This window comes from Sarcophilus harrisii, chromosome 2, assembly GCF_902635505.1.
Source record: "Sarcophilus harrisii chromosome 2, mSarHar1.11, whole genome shotgun sequence".
NCBI lineage: Eukaryota > Metazoa > Chordata > Mammalia > Dasyuromorphia > Dasyuridae > Sarcophilus > Sarcophilus harrisii.
In genome coordinates, this window is record NC_045427.1 from 479,398,097 (window position 1) to 479,414,464 (window position 16,368).

At 37.7% G+C, this 16,368-nt stretch overlaps 1 protein-coding gene across 11 annotated transcripts in view; it reads left to right on the forward strand.

The window, feature by feature from the left end:
- Positions 1-16,368, forward strand: part of DNM1 (dynamin 1) — a 64,857-nt gene that overhangs the window by 12,818 nt on the left and 35,671 nt on the right. For all 11 annotated transcript variants that reach the window (XR_004232312.1, XR_004232311.1, XR_004232314.1 and 8 more), the window contains exons 2-6: positions 4,154-4,227; positions 4,561-4,710; positions 4,975-5,178; positions 5,274-5,372; positions 5,452-5,612. Coding sequence is in view for 7 of the 11 variants with exons in the window: in XM_031954730.1 (XP_031810590.1) it covers positions 4,154-4,227; positions 4,561-4,710; positions 4,975-5,178; positions 5,274-5,372; positions 5,452-5,612 (688 nt within the window). In the remaining 4 variants the exon portion in view is untranslated. The remainder of the gene's footprint in view (positions 1-4,153; positions 4,228-4,560; positions 4,711-4,974; positions 5,179-5,273; positions 5,373-5,451; positions 5,613-16,368) is intronic.

Genomic DNA, 16,368 nt, shown 5'->3' on the forward strand with positions numbered 1-16,368 from the left:
TCACATTTTTGAATTCCATGATTCCGTGACTTTCTCCAAGAACTGGAGGAAAGATAGAGAACTCTGTTTGGACCAATCCCTTGAAGGTTTCTTTGGATGTTACCCAAAAGGATGGAGAAACCCAGACATTACTGAATATGCATATATCGCCTTCTCTGCTCTTTTATAGAGAGCAGTTATCCTCACTGGGGAATTCCTGGCCCAGGCTGTCTCCCTGCCTATAATCTCTGCTTCCCTGTAAGCTGATTGTCCTTTTAATAGCTCAGGTGGTAAGCATTACCCAAGAGAGCTGGGGCTTGGGGAAGCCTCAGCTTCCTGAGGCCAGAGGTTCTGAATGTCCAACTGTACTAAGCATCTTCTCTTTAAACCCCCTATTTAAACCTCCTTCTTTTTTTGGGTAGGTTTGAGGAGGCAGTCAGGTTCAGAGCATCTTAAAGCCCCATTGTCAAAGCAAGGACCTAGATGTCTGAGTGTTGGGGACTGAGATATTAAAAAAATAGCAGAACTGAGATCTTGGGATAGAAAATAGAATTCTAAAAATCTATTTGTCCATCCATCCTTGCTGAACCATGGAGGCTCCAATCTAGGCTTTTCCTCCCCTAGCTCTTAGGACCAGGGAAGTCTGCTGACATCAGGCTGATGTATTGGTTCAGAGTTAATGGGGGAGGTGGTGGATATTGGTTCCATTTCTGTGAGGGGGGTGGGGAGTGCTTTGTGGTTTTCTTTCTCTCTGGGCTTGTTTCCATGGGAACTGGCAGTTGCCATGGTGTTATTGGGCGAGGAGCTGGCCAGGTGGGGGTTCCGCCTCTATGTTAGCGGAGGGTTTGGAGGAGGGGACTGATGAGAGCACTTCTGTCTGGGGACTCCATATCTTTCTCACCTCATGTTCCTGTTTCTGCTTAAGCCACGACATTTGGTCCCTCTGTCTTTAATGGACTGGGTTCTCTCATCTTCATTCTCCATCCCTTGCCTGCTAGGAAGAAGTACTATTTTTCATGGTCTCCTGTAGCTTTCATATGTGTGAGTCTATGACACTACCTTACCAAGACTACTTAGATATTCTGAGGCAGGACACCTTTTGTTCTTTGTTTTGCCTTAGTCCTCTTAGTGATAGAAGTAGACAAGCTCATCTGCCTCAGTTTTCTCCTGATCTTTCTTCCCAGGTCTTGATAGTGTTTTGAATTTCCCTTCTCCTTCCCCATCTTTTATAGGTAGGGAAACTGTCTAGAACAAGGCTTAGATGGACCTGAGGAGGAATCCTTCCTAGTTTCTCATCCCGATCCTTAAGATAGAAAGAGCATTTCTGGTTAGATTTGTGAAGCAGGCATATCAGTGCACAGTGGAGGGGCAACCCATCAATCAACGAGGATTTATTAATCAACAGTTATGTGCCAGATGCTGTGCTAAGTGCTGAGGATAAAAAGACAAGTTAAACAGGAGCCCTTAAGAAACCTACATTCTAAGGCATTAGGAGTATCCAGGGACTCAATAATAACTCACATTTCTCCAATACTTTGAAATTTACAAAAGTGATTTCTTCACAACTACTCTGTGAATAGATAAGGGAAGTTTTATTAGCCCTATCTTTACAGTCACTTTCTTATTAGAGAGAGTGATAGCTCAGATGAAATGCCTCAGACATTTTACCAGTTGTACCCTGGACCTAACTAACACTGTTTAGCTTAGTTTCCTCATCTATAAAATGGGCTGAAGAAGAAAAGACAAAACACTCCAGTATCTTTTAAAAAAAAAACCCATATGGGGTCATGAAGAGTCGGATATAGCTGAAGTGATTGAACAACAACAACTTAAAGAGTGATGGATAGCCTAAGTTCGCCGCTGGTACTCACACTATTATCAAGAAATTAAAGCTCGGACCCCTAGGCAACAATCTCTTAAGACTAGAAATTACCTATACAATTGAAGATCTGGGATAGTAGAGGAAGTTTCCTTACCTTAAAGAATGTAATCTTAGGTCCAGACCCATTCAGAAACGATATCTCAGAAAATATTCTACTAGTGTCAGTGACTAGTCTAGAATCATAGAGGTAATATACATGGAAATTGAGAGCAAAAATCAGTGCTTTCCAACTCCAACTTCTCTTCCTACTATTTCATATTGGTGCCTTCCATTCCCTGTCCAAGGAAGGACAGTCCATTTTTGTGGTCCCTATCCCTCATGTAATAAGCTGGAGGAAGAAAGCCATCTGAGCCCGGGATGTTCCCAGCTCCTCCTGGCCCTCCTTGGGACACTTGGAAGTGGACCTTCACATGAAATTTGTCATTTTGTGACCTGCCAATGGGTTTAGCTATCCTTACCACTTCCTACCCCATCTCCACATCCCTTGTGCACAGCTGGTATTGTGTACCAGCTGAGGAACTCAGGGTTCCACCCTCTCAACTTTGAATAGAGCAGCGCCTGCTTTTTAGGACACAGTTCCTGTCCATCAGCTTCCCCTGAGACAATTCTCCCTTCCAGTTCTTGCTGATTCATCTAGAGAAATCATAGTGCCTTCTCTGAGCTTTGATATACAGCACAAGTTGGGGAGGGGGAGTGGAGGTGGAAAAGGGGCCCCATTACTGACGCAGACAAAAATAGGCCTGTGGCCTATACATCGTGCTCTATAGGAGAGAGCCAAGACACTTGGGAGGCCCAGATTCTATTCCCCTTCTGCCACTTATGTTTCTGTGACCCAGATTCTTTTCTTCACCTCCATTTTTGGTTCTGTCTGTGACATGTGGGGCTTAGAAATAGGTGATCTGTAAGGTCACATTTGGAGCTAAAATTCCATGTTTCTGTCATGTTGTAGTTCTTTGACTCATCAGCCTTGAGAGCTGCACGATTCCAACCCAAACTCAGCTGCACCGATGATGGGCCAGACTCAAGGGCAAGAGGAAGGGAGGGCAGAAGGCAGGAAGCCCAAATCAGAGGGGTGTGGTGAAGGATTGAAATTCAGCAGAAAAGACAGGGAATGATGAAGGATTGAAAGTCAGCAAAAAAGACAGGAAAGACCAAAGGAAAATGCGAGAAAGAGGAAGTGGTATAAGTCTGAGGCACCTTTTTCTTGGCCAGGGCCTCTGGATTGTGACGCTGGAGCTGCAGAAAATATAGCTGTCTCTCATTCCCTACCATATCCAGGACTGAGACCTGGCAGGGGAGGGAAAGTGAGGAGACCCTTTCCCTTTGCCCAGGATGATTTGTGTTTAGCGGAGTTACAAACTGTGACTAATGGAGAGTAGACTGCTTCCTGTGTATGATCTGTGACTTAGTTTCCCCTCTTTTCATTTTCAGTAACATATTTTGTTGATATTTTCTATTTCTTCCATCATCATAATTATCCCATATATAAATTCCCCTTCTCCCTGAGAGCCATCTCAGACTCAGTTTCTTCTTACTGACTGGAAGATGTCAGGGTTCAGGTCAGGATTCTGTGAGTCTTGTGAAAAGCAGCAGATGGACATAAGAGATGCCTGAAAAGCAGTGTCAGTGACCATGACTCATATCTTTTTGAAAGAATCAATATTGTTCAAAAATGTAAGCACCTACTATGTGCCAGGCACTATTCTAGACACTGGAAATATACAAAGACATAACATGAAATGTTTCTTGCTCTTATAGAGCATTCTTTCTATAGGAGAAACAACATATATATGTCAAAGAAATTAAAAGCATATGAGGAAAATTTAAAGTAATTTCAGCTGGGAAATGGGGAACAGTTTTTCTTCACTAGTGAAACTTGAGAAGATCCATGAAGGAAGCTAAGGATTCTAAGAGATGGAGATGAGGAAAAAGATGGGGGCAGCTTGTGTCAAAGGATGAAGACTCGAGATGGAATATTGGGTTTGGGGAGAAGCAAGCAAGCCTGTCTGGCTGGATCATTGAACTGGTGAGAGAGATGTGTGTGAGAGGGATATGTGCCCATCTCTACTTTTTACATTTGGCACTTCTCCATTATTCCCTTTTTTCTTACTCCTGCTGCTGCCATATACCTAATTCTGTGATTATACTCTGCGCCAGGGTAGAGAAGACAGGGTCATCTCTGGAAGCTGGTTGGATCCTGATGTGTTTGGAGAAGTGATCCCTGGTGGAAATACCCCTTGGAACAGATGAGGGGATACCTTTACCCTTCTCAGATGCTCTTTTCTGTTGTAGGGACTTCCTGCCCCGTGGATCTGGAATTGTGACCCGCCGGCCACTGGTCTTGCAGCTGGTGAATGCCACCACAGGTATAGGTTATAAGGGCTGCTCTTTTATAGACCAGTGCCCTAGCAATCTCCTAGTCCACACGCTGTAACAGCTCAGACTGGGCTCCTCTTGAAACTCAAATGCCTGGATATTCCTTGAAAGATCTGAGGTGGAAATGGAAGAAAGCATGCCATAGGATGAGAAGCTGGGAAACTAGTGGGACCCTTCTGAATGAGGCTGAGGATGGCACTCCCCTGGGGAGAGGACAAAAATTCATGGGTTTTTTTTTGGGGGGGGGGAACTGAAGATAGGAATGGAGGGGCAATTCTAGGAGCCAAATGTAAAATCCTTATCCACTCTGTGCCCTGGGACAGAATATGCTGAGTTTCTCCATTGCAAAGGAAAGAAGTTTACGGATTTTGAGGAGGTTCGGCTGGAGATTGAGGCAGAGACTGACCGTGTCACTGGCTCCAACAAGGGCATTTCAGCGGTGCCCATCAACTTGCGGGTCTATTCTCCACATGGTGAGAAATGGCTCCTTTGGGCTCAGCACCCACCCCCTTAGGAATCTTCCCCAGACTCTGTCCATTTTCTGACTTCTACCTTTGGCCACTCTTGCATCAGAATTTTCCATGAACTGTATATCTTTTCTCACTCTTCCCACGTTTGTTCAGTTTCCCTTTTGAACTCCCCCTGGGCTCTGCCCTTCTAATAACTCCTTCTTCCCTTAGCTACTACCCTCTTTCCTCTTCCCCACTGATTCCTTATTCTTTCCTGCCCCTGTCCAGTGCTGAACTTGACCCTGGTAGACCTGCCAGGAATGACCAAGGTTCCAGTGGGAGACCAGCCCCCGGATATTGAGTTCCAGATCCGTGACATGCTTATGCAGTTTGTTACCAAGGAAAACTGTCTCATCCTGGCTGTATCCCCTGCCAACTCTGACCTTGCCAACTCTGATGCCCTCAAAATTGCCAAGGAGGTTGATCCCCAAGGTAAGACCTGGCCTAGAAGGGAAGGGGTATTTCCCATCCTGGTGGTACGAGAGTGGGAGCTGAGGAAAGTTATCCTTGTCTTCCTCTCTTCTTAGGACAACGTACTATAGGGGTCATCACTAAGTTAGATTTGATGGATGAAGGAACTGATGCCCGAGATGTTCTGGAGAACAAGCTGCTGCCCCTGCGGAGAGGTAGGGGAATTCCCTTTGTGCTCCGTGGAATGATTCCTAACTCATAGGAAACCCCATGACCTCTGATCTGGTCCCACAGGTTACATTGGAGTGGTGAATAGGAGCCAGAAAGATATCGATGGCAAAAAGGATATCACAGCAGCCTTAGCGGCTGAACGAAAGTTTTTCCTGTCCCATCCATCTTACCGCCACCTGGCTGAACGCATGGGCACACCATACCTGCAGAAAGTCCTGAACCAGGTATTTAGGCAGATTCCTAGCGGCACTGGGTGGGTGGGGTAGCTGAAGAAGTCTGGGGGTACCAGAGAGTGACCCAGGGCATTGCCGGGGGCTCTAAGGGCAGCATGGTTTATTTATGTGGAAAGATGGACTGTCTTTGAACTAGTTAGCTGAGTGATCTTCATTAATTAAGGCTCTTCCCTTCCTCTGAAGCCCTGCTTTCTTATCTATCAAATGAAGAACTGGATTGGTTGGCCTTTGGAAATCTCTTCCAGCACTAACGTTCTGGGACTCTGGGACTGCTGTAGACACTGTAGCATTTCCCAAGTCACATTTCTTCTTCTTTGTGCTAGAAACTTTGGGGCTTGGCCCTCCTGTTTCCCTTTTCAGCTACCACCCGCCATTCTTCTATCCAAGGTTCTCCACTTTCCGTTCCAGTCACTCCAGAATAGTATGTAGGCCTGTAAGCTTAGTGAGGTCTAAAAAAATGTTTTGCTTTGTTTTGTTTTTTACTAATAATGATTATAGGAAAACAGAATATGAACATCACAGGGAGAAAGATTCAGAGCAACTAGAAATTGGAAAATAATCTCTTGAAAATTCTACATTATTCTCACTGGAAAATCAAATACAACTAGGTCTTCTTTGACACAAACTTTCTTGAATCTTATTTTCTCTCTACCCTTCCCAGATTTTTAATTTTTTTCTCTTTTAAAGCAACTTATTTTTTATTTAAATGTATTTTTAAAAATTCTGAACCTAATACCAAAATCCCATGAGTTTTCCCATATACAAAGAACATAAAAATAGGAGTGTCTATGAAATCATGAATTTCTATTTCATTCAAGAAAATTTTTAAAGTTTGGAGTAAATTAAACATTTTTAAAGCTGTCCGGCTTATCATTTCTTTCTTCTGAACTTCTATTCTTACTTGTGTACTTTTAAGAAAATGTTTCCACTTATCTATTTTTTTTCTTTTTATTCTTTATTTTGGTGTCACAACCTCCTTCCCTCGTAATTTCCCCTCAATTAAAAAAAGAAGAAGAAGAAGAAGAAGAAGAAAAAAAACAAATTTCCACTCTGGCCATGTCTAAAAATAAATGGCTCTTTTTTCACCTTGTGTTTATCACCTCTCTGTCAGGAGGTAGATAGCATACTTCAATAAGAGATAGCTAGGTTTCTCAGTGGACAGAGTACTGGAAATGAGGACTGCATTCAGGAAGATCTGAGTTCAGATCTAGCCTCAGACACCCCCAGCAAGTGATTTAACCTCAGTTTCCTCAACTGTAAAATGGGGATAGTAAAAGCATCTATGTCCCAAAGTTGTAAGGATCAAATCAAATAAAATAATATGTCTAAAATACTTTGCATAGCACCTGTCACCTGAACAAATGCTTATTTCCTTCTTTCTTTGCTTCCATCAAACATCCTCTGGATGATCATTGTAGAGTTCTTAAGATTTTTATCATTTTTTTCCTTTACAAGGTGGTTACCATTTTTACATTTTTTTCTGCTTCTGCTTACTTCATTCTACCTCACTTTATGCAGTACACACACACACACACACACATCTATGCTTAAATGTGTGCATGTGTATATATGTGTGTGTGTTTGTTTTTGTGGATATACACATATATGAATCAGTTTTCTGAAATCTCTGAAAACATCTTTCATTATTTCTTATGATGCAATAATATTCTTTTACATTCATATGTCAACTTGTTTAGCCATTCCCTTATTGATGGATATCTCTTTAGATTCCAATCTTTTTCTTTTAACCCCTTCCTTCACAACTTTCTAAATTTGAAGTTTGTTTTGCTTTTGATTATTTTCTCCTCAATATTGTCAGTTCTTCTGACATCTCCCCAGTATTTTCTGCCTTCTTAACGCTTCCTCCTTTTTCTAACATAATTTTCTATTGAATATGTTGTATTTTTATATCTAACTTTGTGTGTGTGTGTGTGTGTGTGTATTCAGTCTTCCTTTTTCCAGGACAGATAAGGGTAAGATTCATCTGATACCTGCTTGCTCCCCCTGCCTCTTCATCCATATTTGTACATTCTTTTTATAAAATTAATTTGTAGTTTATGTTTTAGATTTATATTTTTTCTTTCCTTTTTTTTTGGTTACACTTTAAATTCCGTATTATCTTTTTCTCTCCTTCCCTTCTCTGTGCTAAAGAAGGCCACCATTTGACACAGATTTATAAATAATATATATAAAACCATTCTATGCATACTTCTTTTTATCAGTTCTTTGTTGGATAGCATAGGTCCTATATAGTTGATCTGAGTATTTATAGTACTCAGAATAATCTGGTTGTTCACAATTATTCTTTGAAAAATATTGCTGTTATTATATAAAGCATTATCTTGGTTCTGCTTACTCACTTTTCATTATTTCATGCAAGTCTTACCATGTTTTTCTAAAACCAACTGCTCATCATAGCTTACACTACAGTAACATTTCATCATAGTCACATACCACGACTTTTTTTAGTCATTCCCCAGATGGGCATCCCCTTTTAACTTCCAGTTTTTTTGCTGGTCAAAAGAGAGCTGCTATAAATATTTTAGAACATATAGATTCTTCTCCTTTTCCCCCAATAACCTTGGGAAACAGACATATTAGTGATATTGCTGGGTTTAAGGGTATTTATACAGTATTATAAATCTTTAAGTATAATTCCAGATTCTCTTCATAAATGTATACTCTTTCCTTCCCATCTCCTTCTTCCCCTTCTGCTTCCTACAAGAAAGCAGGAAAAATAAAAGTCATTACAAATATGTATAATTAAGCAGCTAGATAGCACAGTGTTTATAGAGTATTGGACCTGAAGTCAAGAAGATTCATCTTCCTGAGTTCAAATTTGGCCTGAGACACTAATGGTATAATCCTTGGTCAGTCACTTAACCCTTTTTTGCCTCAGTTTCCTCATCTGTAAAATGAGCTGGGGAAAAAAGTAGCAAACCACTCCAGTATCTTTGCCAAGAAAACCCCAAATGGAGTCACTGAGAGTCGGATATGAGTCACATGACTGAACAACAATAGTCAAGCAAGGCAAATTCTCAATACACACAAAATGTATGTCTCAGTTTGTGCTTTGAGCCTATCACCTCGAGCTGGAGATGGGTAACCTGCTTTATCATGACTTCTCTGGAATTGTGATTGATCACTGCATTGATTAATATTCCCAAGTCCTTCAAAGTTGTTGTCTTTACAGCCTTATTATAGACACTGCTCTTATGTTTCTGTTCATTTCATTTTGCATCAGTTTTTGTGTCCTCTTCTAAAATCTCTCAATTATGATAGTTAAGTTTTAGTTATGGCTTTCCTTTTTTAAAAATTAAAGCTTTTTATTTTCAAAATATATGAATGGATAATTTTTCAACATTGACCCTTGCGAAAACCCTTCCCCTAGATGGCAAGAAATCCAATATATGTTAAACATGTTAAAAATATATGTTAAATCCAATAAATGTATACATATTTATACAATTATCTTGCCGCACAAGAAAAATCAGATCAAAAAGGAAAAAAAAAATGAGAAAGAAAACAAAATGCAAGCAAACAACAAAGAAAAAAGTGAGAATGCTATGTTGTGATCCACATTCAGTTCCCACAGTCTTCTCTCTAGGTGTAGATGACTCTCTTCATCACAAGATCATTGGAACTGTATTACCTTTCCTCTTTCTATCCCAGTGTGTTCCTTTTATCTTTCTTTTTCTTTTTCTTTCTAAAACTATGAAAAGAGAGACAATAGACACCGAGGTCCTCTGTCTTATTTAACTTTCTTCACATTTCTGAAAAAACATTTGTTTCTTCTATAAAAATATTAGCTTCTCATTATCATAAAATGTCTTCCTATTGCTTACATAAATTTATCTTTCTGGGGTTCTCTTGACTCTTGTGTTTGCATTTCAATATTTATATTTAGCTCTGATCTTTATTCTATTAACATCAATTTTCTATAATATTATACTCTTTTTCTAAGTAAATTCGTTTTGATTCTAAGTCTCTAGTTTTTGTTTTTTGAAATATTTTACTCTGAGATCTCTCAGTAAAAGTAGAAGCTAAGTCTTATGTGATCTTGACTGTGGTTACTTGGTATTTGAATTTTCTGTTTCCAACTACTTTCAGTATTTTTTCTTTAATGTTGTGAGCTTCAGATTTTAGTCATGACATTCACTTTTCCTTTTAGGATTTCTTTTACAAGGTGATTGATACATTCTTTCTATTTTCATTTTACCTTCTGGTTCTAATAGATCTGGGCATGTGTGTATGAGTATATAGGTATGTTTGTGTGTGTGTACATGTATTTGTGTATATATATGATACAGCAGATATTTTACATTTTCTTATAATTTTTAATTTTTGATTTTGTTCTATTATTTTTGTGGTCTATAGAGATTTTAATTTATATTTGGACTATATCAGGAAGTCTCTCTTTTTTTTCCTTTATTAAAACTTTTTATTTTTCAAAATATATGCATGTGTCGACAATTCTTCAACATCAGCCCTTGCTAAACCTTGTTTCCAATTCCACCCCCCCTTCCCTTACCCTTTCTCCTAGATGGCAAGTAGTCCCAATATATAATAAATATGGCAGAAGGATATATTAAATCCAATATATGTATACATATTTCTATAATTATCTTGCTGCACAAGAAAAATCAAATCAAACCAGAAAAAAATGAGAAGCAAAATAAAATGCAAGCAAACAACAACAGAGTGAGTGAGAATGCTATGTTGTGGTCCACACTCAGTTCCCACGGTTCTCGCTCTGGGTGTAGATGGCTCTCTTCATCACTGAACAAGTGGAACTGGTTTGTTTCATTTCATTGTTGAAGAGAGTCACATCCATCAGAATTGATCCTCATACAGTATTGTTGTTGAAATGTATGATGATCTCCTGGTTTTGCTCATTTCACTCAGCATCAGTTCATGCAAGTGTCTCCAGGCCTTTCTGAAATCATCCGCTGGTCATTTCTTACAGAACAATAATATTCCATAACATTCATATGCTATAATTTATTCAGCCATTCTTCAACTGATGGGCATCCATTCAGCTTCTGGTTTATTGCCACTACAAAAAGGGTTGCCACAAACATTTCTGCACATGTGGGTCTCAGGGAGTCTCTTCCTTAGGTAAAGCTTGCTACTTTGTTTTCTAAGATGTTTATTCTTCTTTCCACTTCTTCCAATAACTTAATTTCATTTTTAAGAAAGTCTTCCAGGGCAGCTGGGTAGCGCAGTGGATAGAGCACCAGACTGAAGTCAGGAGGACCTGAGTTCAAATCTGGTCTCAGACACATAATACTTCCTAACTGTGTGACCCTGGGCAAGTCACTTAACCTCAATTGCCTCAAAAAAAAAAATCTCTTCCTAAATTTCTTCTAGATATTTATGTAGTCCTTGTAGAAAATCCTTTTTTTTCTTTTTTAAGTCTCTATTTCAGTTGTTATGAAGTTATTCTCTTCTAGTTTGGATCTTTAATTATCTCTAGCTCAATTATACTTATTTTTTCTTTCTGTCTTCTTTAGCTTACTTATCTCTCCTGATTTGGTTTCTGAAGTAGCTTTGTGTTAGTACCAGCCTCTGCTTTGTACTCTGCTTTTTGAGGCTGGGGTTGCCAAGGCAGTTGGGGTTAAGTGACTTGCCCAGGGTCACACAACTAGTAAGTATTAAGTGTTTGAGGCTGGTTTTGAGTTCAGGTCCTCTTGACTCCAGGACTGGTGTTCTATCCACTATACCACTACCCCTTCCACTCAGTTTTTAGATGGGACAGTTGGCTCTGAGTCCTCTGGGTTCCTGTCCTGACTAATATATCATTCAGAGTATCTCCCAGGATGGGTTTTTAGCTTTTCATGTGTCTTTGAGGTTGAAAGCACTGGATCGCAAGACTGGGATTTTTAGTTTTTTTGCCTCACATCCTCCTTAGCACTGTAATGAAAACCTATGTGTGAATAATGGTCTTAAATCCATAAAATAAAATGCATAGAATTATAAAGCAAGCCAATTACACCAGAATACATGTGTCAAAATTTTATTTTAAGTCTACAGACCCCAAGTTAAGAATTCCTGCTGTATAACATCTCAGGGCAGAATTCCTGGGCCTAGGTTTGAGCCCTGCTGCACCTGGGACTAGTTAGTGCTATTTCCAGTTATTTCCATGATTCAAACTTGTTTTTGGATCACACTGAGGCTTTCTTGTAGGAGGCCTCTGGCTCTTACTGCATTGGTCACAGTGCCTTGCAGACTATCAGTATCTTTAGTTTAGCATTCTATTTGATAAGGCTGGGAGGCTTCCACCTTTAAAGAAAGGAGGCTTTTACCTGTCTGTACTGACCTTGGTTTTGCTGGTAAGCCTGTATCCTATTGCCGTTGGGCTTCTGGCTAACCTTTTGTGCAGTTCTTTAGAATTACATCTACATCCTAAATCTAGCAATTACATACTAAATATAGATAAATAAATAAATAAACATAAAAATAATAAAAGAATTTCTTGAACATTATTCAGCCTGATGCTGTTTTCATGTTTCTAGTGGATTGGGTGTGTGGGAACCATTTTATCTAGAAGTTAGATTTCTCGCCTTTTTCTTGGGAGTTAGTGCTCCTGAGTCCCTATCACTCTCTTCTTTTTAATTATGAAGTTTCTCTGTTTCATTCCTCCTCCTACCTGCCCTTTAATTCCACTAAGGAACATGAGATCAAGGTGTATGCAAACGCTAATGGATGGGTCCCTGGGTCTACAAAAGAAATAAGTGAGATTTATTATATTAAAGAAAAGTATAAACAGTCTTGTCCATTTCAATATTTTTTCATATGAAAAATTATCATAGATTATTCCCTGTTAAGTAGTAAGAACAGGCACTGGAAGAGCATTATGGAGCCAAATTAAGAACACTGGTTGCCCTAAAGCCCATCTTCTGTCTTGAGTAGAGCTGGGATAATTTTGTAGTTGAGGATCTACAGGATGAGTTTCCAGGGTTTCCTAATTTCTTAAAATCAACAAAGGATTCCTTTTCTATAGATTTCAGGAGATAGTCTGTAACATAGTTATGTTGGGGAGCCCTAAGAGCAAGGACCCTGGGAAAGGTGCTATATAAATGTTAGCTCATTATTATTTGACAAATATATATAAACAAACAGAACAAGTTCCCATATTGGTTATATCCCCAAATGTTTCTATAAATATATTTTATGAAGACATTAATTTCTATTTGGATTATGAAAATTATGGAAATGCAAATGGAACATGCAAAGTAAGCATGTTTAGTCTATCATTTCTCTGTCAGATATAGCATTCTTTTTTATAAGTCCTTTGGATCAGGATGGATTATTATATTGTTCAGACTTTTTAAGTCTTTTAAATTTCAATTTATAATGTTGTAGTTATGTATAAATTAATGTTCATTTCATTCTGCATCAATTTATACAAGTTTTTCCAGGTTTCTCTGAAATTGTCCCCTTAATTTTTTTCAGCACAATAGTATTTCATTGCAGATGCTATAATTTGCTTAGCCACTCCCAAATTGATGAGCACTGCCTTAGTTTCTAATTCTTTGCCACAACAACAACAAAAAAGAGCTATTATAAATACTTTTATACATATAGGTCTTTTTCTTCTTTTCTTGTTTTCTTTGGGATATAGGTTGAGTATTGTCAGGTCAAAAAATTATGCGCAATTTAGTAACTTTTGAGGCATGCTTCCAAATTGTTCTCCAGAAAAGGGGACCAATTCACATGCACCTACAACAGTACTTACATGGACTTGTCTTTTGTCTTCTACATTTGTCATTTCCAGTTTTTCAACTTTCCTAATCTGATGAGTATGAGCTAGAACCTCAATGTTGCTTTAATTTGCCTTTCATTAATTATTAGCCATTTGGAGTAGTTTTAAAAATATGATTATAGATATATTGGACATATTCCTTTGACAACTACCTGTCCATATACATTGACTATCAGTTGGAGGATGGCTCTTATTCATAGAAATTTGCTTCTTCTTTTTCTTTTTTTTTTTTTTTTTGAGAGACAATTGGGGTTAAGTAACTTGCCCAAGGTCATACAACCAGTAACTGGTAAGTGACTGAAGGTAGATTTGAACTCAAGTCCTCCTGATTCTAGGGCTACTGCTCTATCCACTTCGCCATCTAGCTTCTCCTAATCATATAAATATATAAATTTGAATCAGTTCCTTATATATCTTAGAAAGAGACCTTTTATCAGAGAAACACGACAGAGATTTCCCCCCTCCCACCAGCAGTTAATTATTTTCCTTTGTAGCTTAGTAGCATCTGATTTTTTGTGAACTTTTAAATTTTATATCATTAAAGTTATCCATTTTTAAATTCTTTATCTTTTATTTGGTTAGGCATACTTTTTCTATTCAGATCCAAAAAGTGTGGTGTTTTTAAAAAAAAATATCTAGGTCATACAATCATATGTAGTTTATCATGATATGTAGTGTGAAGTATTAGTCTAAATTTAATTTTTGCCAACAAATTTTGCCAAACTGTCCAGCTTTCTCCAGTTTTTTTTTCTTTTATTAAATAGTAAGTCCTTACCTCTATCACTGGGGTCTCTAGGATTATTAAGCAGTAGGCCACTGAATTCTTTTGCTTCTGTATGTGGTGTACTTAATCTGTTCCACCGAATGACTTCTCTATTTTTTAACCAGAACTAAATAATTTTAATGATTGCTACTTTGACATATGATTTAAGATCTGATGCTGCTAGGCTTTCCCACCATTTCTCATTGTTTCTTTTGAGATTCTTGACCTTTTGTAACTGTAGATGAATTTTTTTATTTTATTTTTATACAGTAATCCTTTGACAATTTGATTAATATAGCACTGAATAAGTGAATTGATTTGGGTCATGTTGTCATTTTCCTTATGTTAGCTCAGTTTACCCATGAGCAATTAATATTTTTCTAGTTTAAGAAAAAATAATAACAAAATTCATTTGGGAGAACAAAAGGTCAAGAATATAATTAATGAAAAAAAAAAATACAAAGGATGGTGACTTAGCAGTACCAAACCTAAAACTATATATATTATAAAGTAGCAGTCATCAAAACCATTTGGTACTGGCTAAGAAATTAAGTGATGGAATAGATTAGATACACATGACCCAATAATCAAGACCTATAGTCTAGATAAACCCCCAAACTCAATCTTCTGGAATAAGAACTCACTATTTGACAAAAATTGCTGCGAAAACTGGAAAAATGATATTCAGAAAGTCGCCATAGACTTACATTTCATATCCCATATCAAAATAAGGTTAAAATGGGTACACAATTTGGGCATAAAGAATGATGCTATAAACAAATTAGGAGAGCAAGGGATAATTTGCCTATCAGATCTTTGGAGAAGGAAAGAATTTATGACCAAAGAAGAACTAGAAAACATTATGAAAGGCAAAATGGATAACTGGTTACATTAAATTAAAAAGGTTTTGCATTAACAAAAGCAACAGAAACAAGGTTAAAAGGGAAAAAGCTGGGAAAAAATCTTTACATCTAATGTTTCTGATAAAGATCTCATTTCTAAAATATATAAAGAATTGTGTCAAATTAATAAGAATACAAGTCATTTCCCAGTTGGTCAATGGTCAAAGGATATGAACAGACAACTTTCAGATGATGAAATTAAAGCCATTTATAGTTTTATGAAAAAATGTTCTAAATCATTCTTGATTAGAGAAATGCAAATTAAAACAACTCTGAGGTAGTCCCTCACACCTCTTAGATTGGCTAAGATAACAGGAAAAGATAATGATGAATGTTGGAGGGAATGTGGGAAAACTGGGACACTAATACATTGTTGGTGGAACTATGAAATGATCCAATCATTCTGGAGGGCAATCTGAACCAGACCCAAAGAGCTATAGAACTGTGCATACCCTTTGTCCCAGCAGTGCCATTACTGAGTCTGTATCCGAAGGAAATCTTAAAGGAGAAAGGACTCACATGTGCAAAAATGTCTGTAGCAGCCCTTTTTGTGGTAGCAAAGAATTGGAAAATGAGTAGATGCCCATGAAGTGGGGAATGGCTGAACAAATTTGATTGTTCAGATAATGAAATATTGTTCTATAAAAAATGATGAACAAACTGATTTTAGAAAGGCCTGGAAAGATTTACATGAACTTTTGCTGAGTGAAACAAGTAGAACCAGGAATACATTGTACACAATAACAGCAAGAATGTATCATGATCAACTATGAAGGATTTGTTTCTTCTAAGTGATTCAGTGATTCAAAGCAATCCCAATAGATTTTGAACAGAAAATGTTATCTATATTCAAAAAAGGAACTAAAGAGACTGAATACAAATCAATACATGTTGACTTCTTTTTTTCTGTTTTTAAAAATCTCTTCCATGATTTTCCCCTTTTGCTCTGATTTTTCTCTTGCAAAACGATTCATAAAATAATGTTATTAAAAACAAATAATTTTACTAGGAAAAAATGCTAAATAAATGCCAAAGACAAAGAGATACATAAATATAAAATACAATATAGGTATGAACTATTATTATTGATACTATAGTTGCTAATATTTATATTTTATCTTTTCTTTTGAATAAGAAAATCCTTGGGATCAGTGTCTTTAAAAAAAAAAGAGTTAAATTGAGCTCTTCCTCCAATTCTCTTCTAAACCTTGTACGTTCTATCTTCCAATCTCATTCTTCAACAAAACCTGCTTCTTTCAGTTCCCAAAGTACTTTTAATTGTCCATTCTAATTAACCACCCAATCTAGTTGCCTTTT